The sequence below is a fragment of the Centroberyx gerrardi genome, chromosome 7 (assembly GCF_048128805.1).
Source record: "Centroberyx gerrardi isolate f3 chromosome 7, fCenGer3.hap1.cur.20231027, whole genome shotgun sequence".
Lineage (NCBI taxonomy): Eukaryota > Metazoa > Chordata > Actinopteri > Beryciformes > Berycidae > Centroberyx > Centroberyx gerrardi.
Window position 1 is genome coordinate 10,199,983 of NC_136003.1, and position 10,894 is coordinate 10,210,876.

General features: G+C 41.7%; 1 protein-coding gene across 3 annotated transcripts; it reads right to left on the bottom strand.

Annotated features, from left to right (window-relative positions):
- On the bottom strand, positions 1–10,314 carry LOC139909695 (ran GTPase-activating protein 1-like). 3 transcript variants are annotated; one of them, XM_071896889.2, is made up of 16 exons: positions 10,205–10,314; positions 9,458–9,577; positions 9,112–9,239; positions 8,698–8,757; positions 5,763–5,942; positions 5,425–5,559; positions 4,786–4,944; positions 4,534–4,647; positions 4,253–4,352; positions 3,714–3,798; positions 2,852–2,993; positions 2,466–2,582; positions 1,467–1,572; positions 1,264–1,352; positions 765–886; positions 1–347 (listed from the first exon to the last, which is right to left on the bottom strand). In XM_071896889.2, exons 2-16 carry the CDS (start codon positions 9,567–9,569, stop codon positions 266–268), a joined length of 1,731 nt encoding a protein of 576 aa, XP_071752990.2. In that variant the 5' UTR covers positions 9,570–9,577; positions 10,205–10,314; the 3' UTR covers positions 1–265. The 3 variants fall into 3 exon arrangements, with proteins under 3 accessions (XP_071752990.2, XP_071752991.2, XP_078140762.1); XM_071896890.2 differs by having other exon boundaries at positions 722–886; XM_078284636.1 differs by having other exon boundaries at positions 10,227–10,248.
- Between the last annotated feature and the right edge of the window lie 580 nt (positions 10,315–10,894).

Sequence of the window (10,894 nt, forward strand, 5' to 3'; positions counted from 1 at the left end):
ATGTAACGCTTCAAACAGTCCACACGGTAAAAGCATACTCCACTTCGAAGAACCCAAAGTGATGAACCGAGTCCAGGATCCTGTGTGTTGATGAAGCGGCACGGCCAAGTGCGCTTGATTGCAGTCCATTCTTCTTGAGTGTGACTCTGCTGTGCTTTGCTTAAAATTTCAGCTCATGTGCTGGTATTCAAAAGGTCCATGGGTTATGTGTAGGGTAACGGATATTTTTTAGTCCAGTCTGTGTGTGTGTGTGCATCCACAGTCCTCAGCTGTCAGACTGGACTGTCTGCAGTGTGGAGTGGAGGTGGTTTCTGGCGTTGTCACATGAGTCCAGGGCCTTGCTGTTTCTGTGGATCATTAAATACACTGTTAAAGCTAATACACACACAAAGTCTTGGGTCCATTACCATTATTGAGAAGGGATCCAAGCATTTTCTGTACTACCGAAGGGTAAATTACATCCTACACCTTCATTTATGCGATGGGGGGGGAGGGAAGTCAAATATATGTCCATCGAGAATGAATGTTGAATTGTAACATCAACCAACAATATCCCCTTCCCGGTGTGTTTATCAGGTGAAAAATGCACACACACCAGGAGTAATAAAGCTGCGCCCATGATCGTATGTGCACCCCACCACCTACACCCACCGAGTGCGTGTACAGTTATGGATGTGCGTTAGTTCTGAAGGTGGGTGGGTAATCGTGGAGCGTTCTGTACCTGGGAGCGGCCTGCTGCTCGCCTCACTCAGTCACGCCCTTACCGCGACACGAAGGCCTCCAGCACCGCCACGTTCTCCTTGGGGAAGTAGTCCTGCCGAACGACGTGCTCCAAGGCCTGCAGGTGGCCGGGCACCACCAGCACCGGCTTCACCTTGTCCTCACTCTGATGGACGGGCCAGGAGGGCGCATGAAGGAAGGGTGGAAGAAAGAAGAAGGGAGGAGAGAAATGAGCAAGGAGTGTTGGAAAGGGGGAAAGGTGAATAGAGACATGCAGAAGGGAGTCAGACAGAGAAGAATGTAATGAGACGTAAAAGAATGGAGAGGGAGAGGGGAAGAGAGGGATGAATGGAGAGGGAGGGAAAGACCGAGAGCGGAGAAAAATAAAAAGACAAATCAGGATGAACAATAAGGGGCAAGAAAGTGAAAAAAAAAGACACTTGTGCCTACATTTTAGATAGGTTAGATGAATACCAGAGCAATGTAATGACAAACAGAAATTTTCTTTGAGTTTGATAAATATGTGCCATCTACCAAACCTACCTTGATAAGTCCCAGCAGTACTAACAAAGACGATACAAAGCTGTAGCCTTGGAAGGAAGGAGTAGCAAAAGCTTTCCTTAGAAGGGCATCTATGAGGGAAAGCATGAAAACTAAGTATAAATTCCCATTCTAACACAGTCAACAATAAAAAAACAAAATGCAGTGCAGTGGACCAGCATGCAGACAGAAACTCAGTCTCTCACCAATACTGTCCAACACTGCACTCTTAACGTCCTCATTCTCTTCCTTGTACACAGATGAGATCTTGAGGAAGGCTTCAGCTGTTTTCGTAGCATCTGACACATCCACCTACATACAGAAAATAGGGACAAGGATTCATTGAGGATAAGTCTGCTTTCAGCATATCGTAAAATAGATGCATATTCTACTTATTTGTATCCAGTAAACAGAGAGGACAGACTTTCGCTCTTGTTGTGAAACGGCAGCATACCTAACTGTAACGATAGCGTTTTTGTGTGCACCAAGGTTATTATTGTACACTAAAACCAAGACGAAAACTAGGCGCTAAAAAAAAAATTTAGACTTTGTGACAAAACTTAAACTATCTTTTCTATTTCTAAAACTAAACCAATATAAAAACATACGTGAAAAGTTTTGTTTTTGTCTTTTTGTTTATGTGCAGGGTAAAAAAATAGAATGAACTGAGAATTTTTAGCTATTTTTGCTGAACGCTAACTACTAAATATTCTGAATTCAGATTGCTGTTGAGTCTGCTAGTGCATTTCATTTGTGCAGCATGAAACCAAGTGATTCCAAATTTAAGTTAGTCGAGGCTGTATTGAAAAATTAATGTAAATACAATTTAAAAGAAATTCATGATTGATTGTTTGTATTACCCAATACATGTTGCAAACATATACAAAATACCTGTTCTGACCTTCTATCATACCTTTAAAAAACTCAACCCTACCAAAAATAAAAACTAGTCTAAAACTAAACATTTCTAATAAATAAAAACTAAACCAAAAGTACCAAACCCAGACTGAAAACTAACCAAAACTAAACTGAAATATAAATTGAAAAGTATATGAAAATCCTAACTATAATAACCCTGGTTTGCACAAATGGATTGTTGTAGTTTGTGTCCATTCGCACAAACAAGTGATAAAGCTGAGGCTGGGGTGTGTGTGTGTGTGTGTGTGTGTGTGTGTGTGCGTGTGTACATGCATCTTTGTGTTTACCTGCTGCTCGATAAGCAAGGCTCTCTTGGCCCCCAGTTTCAGCAGTTTGTCTGGGGACGGGAAGCTGAGGAAGGAGGAGACGTCTGGGGGCCGAGGGGCTGATGGAGGGGTGGAGAGCTGAGGGGGAGGATGGGGAGAGGAAAAAAGGTCAATTAAACCACAGCATCAAACAAACATGTACACACAACGATGGCTAGTGTGGCACCTGTGTAACTTACAATTCAAAGTAGGGTTGGGCATTTTCAATTATTTTCACAGATCATGCTCTTAAATGTTTTTCAATTCTGTAGCTTGTGTACAACTTGGGGAAAAAAGGTCAGGCATTACAGCTCCTCCTAATACCAACATTTACTAGGAGGCAGAATTATGACTGAGCTTTATCTGACCAGGTTCCCAGTGCTTTCCTCTTCCTCCTCCTCTTCCTCCTCTACTTCTTCCTCATCCACCTCCTCCTCATCTTCATCCTCCTCCTCCTCCTCCTCATCATCCTCCTCCTCGTCATCATCTTCCGGCTCGCCCTCGTCATCGCTGAAGCAAATCAGAACACAGCTCATTTGTTAGGATTTGTTTCTGGGATGAGGTGCATCTTTGTGTATCGGACGGTTGGTGGTTTGGGTGTCAGACGTTAGTCCTCCACTCCTCCACCTCCAACCATTTGTTGTCTCTGTCACAGAAGAGGTTGAGAGAAACTGACAGAAAGAGGGCATGTTGATGTACTGGTGTCAATTAGTGAGCGACTGCAGGGGGTCTGAACTTTTCAGCCAGGGATCCACTCTCTTCCCTGTGACCCACGCTCATTAATACATGTTATTACACTTGTCATGTGGGGACCCAAGAGCAGCATGCCTGTGACCCATTTTAGGTTCCTTCCAATGGTTAAGGCAACAACCCGCAGCTTATTTGGCTATCTAAATTTGGGGTATTTGCATTTGTTACCAATGAGAACATTTATTTTTTCCTTCTTTGCCTACCACAACAAAAACACAGGTCGGTTTTATTCTAATGTTGATAAATATTAACAAATCTCCTACAGCTTCAAAATGCATGTAAAACTCATCTTTAACTGTCAATTCTTGTATTAAAAGTTCAAATAATCCATTTCAGAATGAAAAAATATCCCAAATCCAATAAACCACTATGTAAATAAAGCCGATAGTAAGGCTTGTACAATGTCTAACAGGTAATGCAATACTGCAATTACAGTGTGGTCCTTTAAACAACCAGGGGCTAAAAGTACAAAGTCATTACCTGAGGGATCCTAGAAGGTCTCCCATGTTCATGCTGTTCATGACTTCTCTCACAGCTTCACAGCCCTCCTCCCCCAGACTGTTACCTGGGGATGTGGAAACAAAACACAGCATTTAACACAGTGTCATTAGAAGAGGCAAATTCTACTAAAAAGATCCCTAATGAGCCTCTTTGCAAAACAAAACAAAAAAACAAAACACTCTAAGATTGAAAGTATACTGTATATGAAGAGGTTTTTTTCAAAATGAGATATCCACCACCTACTCTTGCAAAATGACTGACAGCAAAATCTTAAAGCAGGTTGTACTCTTTAAAGGATAGCAGATAACTTGAGTCTCTTTGGTTGAGAAAATTGTCACATTTTTACTGGCTGGATCCTCTAAAGATACTGAATGATGAACTTCAAGTAATATTTTTTTCCTAAATGGATATATAGCATTTTGAAATATACAGTCTTCATATATAGATGGTTTGTGTGTTTACATTGTATGTTTTAAGTTAGAGCAGAGTCAACTCTTTCTGCATGTTTGTGTTTGTACCGTTTAGGTCCAACTTCTCCAGCTGGGCCTTGCCCTTTACTGCCTGTGCCACCGCCACAGCAGCCTCCTCTGTAATCTCCCCAAACGACAGATTCAGCTCCTGTTGAAAGCAGCAGAATAAATATTGAGAAGGGGAGAAAAACAACAAAGAGAAAGTATGACAGAGGAGGAGAAAAGAGAAAGACCTTCAGTATAATGATTATATCCAAATCGACAGGTGTGTGTGTGCGTTAGGTGCTGAATGTCTGCAGCCTTGTACTGAAGTGCTCCTACTTGCTCACCTTGAGGATCGGTAGTCCGTCTGATACAATTTCTGCAATAGCTAATGCCCCTTCTGACCGGACCAGACAGTCCCCAAAGTTTATCACCTGGATGCTGCGTAGATGTTTGAGGGCCTGTGAAAGACACAGATTTATTTGGTACTTTGTTACTTATTACACTCAAAGTATTTCAACAATCTGAGCATTTCATTTGTCAATAATTCCATGACTTCACGTCAACAAACACAAGGCTAATCTCCGATGTTACGGCACCTGAGCCATGGCGATAGCCCCCTTCTTGGTGAAGGTGTTGTCATTGAGGTTGAGGACGCGGAGGCCTGGGTTGTGCTGCATGGCCGTGGCCAACGCCGTCACACCTGGGTGGTTGATGCCATTCTGGGGCATGTGAACCTCCTCCAGGCTGCCCATCAACTGGGAACACAAAAGGGACTCAAGTAAGATACAGATTACAGAACCTAGATACAATCAATGCACCATTATAGAAAGCATAATAGCAGTTTGTCCAGAAAAAAAAAGTTTGTATAATGTTTCTATGAACAGTGGAGTCTTGTGGTCAAGCAGTCAAATGATTGCTTAACCATATAAGCTGAAGATGCAAACTGGTCTGAGATCAGAACTCTTATTAAATAATGCATATGGGCCCAGGAAGACTAGTTGGTATACGTTCCCTCTCAATGGTAAAGAGTTGGTTGCTCAACCACAGCTCTGATTAACAACTAAACAAACCCAGAAACTTATTGGGGAAAAAACTAAAACAAAATAAGCAGTGTTTTGACAACATGGCTGTCTTCATCAGGGTGAACTTTGCTATGTTTAGTCAGAGCCATAGAACTTACTGTAAGTCTACATTTAACATGTATAAAGCTATAAAGGGAATAGTTAGTATTGTACCTGGAAGGCCTGAGCAAGGGCAGTGGCTCCGTCGTTTTCCAGTCGGTTCCTGCCCGCAATGAACACCTTCAGGCTGAGGGGGGCGCCCTCAGCACTGGACTTTTTATGGCACTCTATCAATGAAGCAGCCAGGATCTGAGGACACCATAAACAGAGAAATGGATACAATATTTAACAGGATCTATGTGAAACACTGGTTCACTTCATTTCTGCTGTTTTCTTTCCATAAGACATGGTAAGGAAAAAACTAAAAATGTGACAAAAGAGTCTAACCCTGATGCTACTGCCTATCACCATGGAGGTGCTTGCCATCTTAAACAGACATTTCGGGGACTTACCTTTCCCCCTCCGATGCCCATGCCGCAGTTGTTGAGCCGTAGTTCCTGCAGTGTGTGGCAGGCGGTGCTCTTGAGCAACTTCTCGATGCCCTTCACCCCGTCTGGCCCAAAGGCGTTGTCGCTGAGGTCCAGAACAGTCAGCCTGGCGCCCGCCATCATCAGCGCGTCGCCCAGGGAATTCTACAACACAAGGGGAGAAACAGATGAATGAAAAGGCGAGATAGGGGCAGAAGAAGATGATCGATGAATACGGCTTAAGTGTTGGACCGAATCGGGGATGAGAAATAGCACATTAACCAGGGAGTTCAGGAAGGAGGAACAGATTTATGGTAGAAGAGAGAATAACAGAAAAATGAATCACAGAGTTTGAGCAAGGGAAAAGGCCTTGTGAAATCTCCTGAGAAGGCCCCAGTCTGCTCCTGTATTGTGCTGAAATGACCCTGACAATTCATGTCAAGAGCATTTTCCAACACAGAGCATTTCACCTACCATGTATGGCTCTGTGGCTACCCAGTGTCTCAGTAAAATACAATGTACTATTGTACCTTTCAGAGATGAACAAATCATACTGTTTTTTTGCATGTTGTAGCCCATTTACTACACTCCGGTAGGGCTGAACAATTAATCGAAATTTTATCGAAATCGCAATATGGCCTACTGCAATTTTACAATCGCAGGAGGCGCAATATTTATTAAAGGCAAAATGTGTGTCAAAATACCATTTTAAATTAAATATTGTCGTGCTGCAGAGATGTCCTGGCCTACACATATTCTCATATTCTACAGACTTAAGAAAATATCTTTGTTTGGTACAGATCCCCGCAAAAATCACACCATAATCATTTAAATATGTTTTTCAATGAACAGGGTTCCCACACCTTCTTAAACATCAAATTCAAGTACTTTTCAAGGACTTTCCAGGCCCAATTCCCTCAAATTTAAGGACCCAACACGGCATCGTTTGAGACACGGCTCAAGGTTAATTACTGTTACAACACTGAGAATTTTTATAATGAGAACTAGCAGGCTTTACAGAAGTTCACAGACAACAATTAAAAAGAGAGAGAGGCTTGAATGTGTGAACACTTCTCAACTGTGCTGTGTTACAGTGATGGCAGACTATGTGGTCTCTTGCGTTCTCTAACACAAATATATAAATTCAAGCACTTGCAATGACCCATGTCTATTTTTCTATTTCAAAAACTTTCAAGGCCTTGATTTTTTTCCCTCAAATTCACAAACTTTCAAGGATTTCAAGGACCCGTGGGGATCTTGAATGAAAATGAGAATAATGATGTAAAAATGACCATTCCCTCTAATATCGCAAATCATATCACAATTGCAATATCAGTCAAAATAATCGCAATTAGATATTTTTTCACAATCGTTCAGCCCTACACTCCGGGCATACTTTACATTAGTACCGACCATTTTCCAAAGCCTACCACAGTTGTTTAGATTTTGGAAAGCATTTGTCCTACCTCCCAGGCAGCCATTCATTTCCATTAATTTTGTTATTGTACGACAATCAACTTGCAGAGGCTTGAAATTTGCGTGAGATAGGTAATCCATCACAGTGACCATCCTGCCTGGGCTTATTTTTGTCTAAGTTACTTTATTGTTGCATGGTAATTTAGTTGAATGCTGTAAGATTTGAGAGGTTAGCAAATATTCATATAAATATTGAAATATATAATAATTATTCAAATGAGTGGATTAGCGAATATTAAAATATTGAATGGAATAGAGTGAACCATTCCTTAAAAAGGAGTGTGTTTGTGCCCAGCAGACAGTCTGAACCATATGGGGAATCCTTAGCATGACAATGTATAGGAACTAGTAACAGGAGAGAGACAGAAGAACATATAAATCTTCCTGAATGACGTCTCAGCAGAAGAAGTAACCAGAGAGAGTCTGGGCCGGCGTCGGCTGAAAACTTCAGTGGGACAAAGCGGGACGGATCATGACAGGGACGCTATTTTGGAAAACCCGTGGTGTAAGAGAACTGAGAAGAGAGGGAGAGGAAGACCCGAGAAGAAGAGAAGACTGCGTAAAGACCAGACGCTCCTGTCTACGGTATAGTGACATCTTAATATTGCTTATAACTGGTGATCTGTATAAGCCAATGTTTCTTTGGAATGCATTTTGTGACTACTCTAGGCAAGGCTAAGATTGATCTTTAATTAAGATAGATTATGAGAGATTGTAATTGACTTGATTTTAGATTGTTGTAGAATTGTTACTCTGCTTAGCTCCCGCCCAATTATGCAAAATTGATAGTGGGTGTTATTCCTTGACTGTCTTGCATTTAGTCTGGTTTGGATTTACCCCCAAAATCCTACAATGCGCACACTGATTTGAAAAGTCTGCAGGTCTTCTGGTGCGTTCACATGCTGGTGGGAAGGTCCGACGTCCAGAACTTCAAAGTCCAAACAGTATTGCATTCGTGTGCCATTTTGTTGGAAAATAAAACCCAGAAGCAGTACGCAAACATGGCCATCATGAAAAGGATGATGTGGATTTGGCTAAGCAGGAAATTTGTTTTTCCGATACATCCGTTAGCACATGAATGCACCATTCCTGTCTGTCAAACTTGGAAATGCTTTCCATGTAGAGACAACCACACAACAGAGTGTACATCTCTGCCAGGAAATGGTCAGTAGAAATGTAAAGCATATCTGAAGTGTAGTTAATGGGCTAAAACATGCAAAAGGTCAGTAACTTGTCTTTAGATTGCCATTTCTGAAATTATACAATGGGGTTTTGCCTAAGGACCATTACATTTCTATCAGTGCATAGAGGACGGTGTAGCTTACAAACATTAAAATCACCATAAATTGGAGTCACCACATTTTCACCTGACAACAGTGATATACTATTCTTTACTCAAAACAAATATGAGTTTCTTATTAATATAAAATAAGCGGCGCCTTACCAGGGCAGGAGGGATCTCAGAGCGCAGACGGCCTGTGAACATGTCACTCCAATAACAACACTGAAAGAGAGAGGAAAAAAACACAATTAGTTGACACGTCAGCCAGGAGACACTGGCGAAGATGATAAAAAACTAATGAACTGCCCATAATCATGTTAAATATATGTCTAACCTCTATCCCAAACCCCTATCTGCTCATCCCACATAGAGCGGCAAAGAAAAAATTTAAAATATGCCATTTGGTCAGCAAGCTTTTAGTATTTTACTGTATTGTGAACACTAGTCAATGTATTGACCTACAATTTTTAATAAGTATGAAACTCTACTCGTGTCATGCTGGGAAATTAACTCCAGAACCAAAATGATCAATCACCACCATTTCTACAAAAAACCCAAAAGGTAAACAGTCCAGACCTTGAACTCGCTCTTGGTCTCCAGGGCCTTGGCGATGGCCTGTGCTGCCTCCACCCCTATGGTGTTCCCCTCCAACCTCAGAGCCTGCAGACCCTGGAAGTCCTGGATCTCCTTCACTATCTCCTCCACTGCAGATAGGGAACAGGGTGGGGGGGTGGGAGGAGATAAGAGATAGAGATGGGAAGACAAAGAATAAAAAATTTGAGAGCAAGAAAAACAAAAGCCACGACCTAAGTTTGTTTATGTACTAGCAGTCAAGATTCACTGGATTATTATGCAGAGTTTCTCCTCTCGCCTGGCATGTTGAGGGTGTGCTGTATTTAGGTGTGTGACAGCTGACACTCACCAGACTGGGCATTATCCAGCTTTCTTCCTTGGCCCTTGTAGCTCAACTCTCCCTCCTCTACGGCAGTCTTAGCCAGAGAGTCGGCCAACTGCGCAACAATGTCTGTCGCCATCTGGTCACCTGGGGAATAAAAATGTTATTTAGCTACTCTATCATGTCATGATCATCATGGTGCCTGCAACTTCTGACACTGGACAGTAACGGATCTTTATAGGTAACGTTGCCTGTTAACAGGAGTAACAGAACTAAGTAATTTAAAACAAAGACATGCAGCAATTTATAATAAAGTTAGCTCAAACTAACTCTTTTTTTTTTAAAGCTGCTTAGGCAACTTTCCATGAGGCAGACCAAACAGCTGACAGCGCTGTTTTCACAGAGGGCTGTCAGCAGCTAACGTTAACGTTAGCCAGGTGTTGCTAGGCTAAATACGGACCCACCAAAGCAGAGCTAAACATAAACAATTTGCTGCCAATGTAACTGAACAGTTATTGTTGACGACTATCTGTTCATAAACATTTCCAGTGTTAGCTAGCTACTTAATGTACTTAGCTAGCGTTGTGTTTATGCGAATGTCAGCTAACTAGCTAGCGCAGGTACACGGGACAGTGCAAGGCACAAGGCTGAGCCGGCCTTTACAGCGGTCCATCTGATAACCGCTGGCTAGCTGTCGTTAGTCTAATCACTTCGGTTCTGTGTGTATATTGATGAGTGTAGTATCTCTAATCCATTAAGTTACTGTGTGCTCACCCGACAGAAATATCACCGTTACCAAAACCCCGCTGTGCTAGTTGCTTCTAGTCGAGTATCACACTCCCGCTCGCTCCAGCGTTCAAAACCCAACACACACACATACACACTACCCGGCTCGACCACCACGAAGCTAAGGGACAAGGGATTTGTAGTTCAATTAGGCGACGATGCTGCGTTCACGTGCTCGTCGTAAGACCCTTCTTCCGATTTAGTTAGTCGTAAATAGGACTTGTTGAAATAATAACAAAATGGACCTTGTAACAAAAGTCGTTTTTTTATAACTATCGCATTACTTTAGAAATCAAGGGCCACAGAGCTACAGTGGGAGAATGAAGAGGAAAAATGCGCATGAGCCATGTAATTATGTTTTCATCAAATTATTTGCCAAAACGTATTGTATTATCATGACAACTAAAAGTTAAACAAGCAGTGAAAATAGAAACATGTAATTCTACTAAGTATTTATATGGAATGCCAAACAATAACATGTCCAGTTGGTAGGGGCTGATTTTCATACAGGCTCAATTTTCTTTTGCCTATAGTAATATATAGTATATAACAATATAAGCAACAAATTGAATTTGACTTGGTAAGGGACATGAACAAATATTGTAACAAGACTGATTGATGTTGACAAAACCAAGATTACATTTCTACAGTCACAATTTGATTATATATATTAAATAA

Coding starts and splice junctions, on each gene's coding strand:
- LOC139909695 (XM_071896889.2), bottom strand. CDS start 9,569: ATGGCGACAGACATTGTTGCGCAGTTGGCCGACTCTCTGGCTAAGACT. Junction 2,994..3,713: donor GACCTTCTAGGATCCCTCAG/GTAATGACTTTG, acceptor GATTTGCTTCAG/CGATGACGAGGGCGAGCCGG. Junction 1,353..1,466: donor TGCAGTGTTGGACAGTATTG/GTGAGAGACTGA, acceptor TTTCCCTCATAG/ATGCCCTTCTAAGGAAAGCT.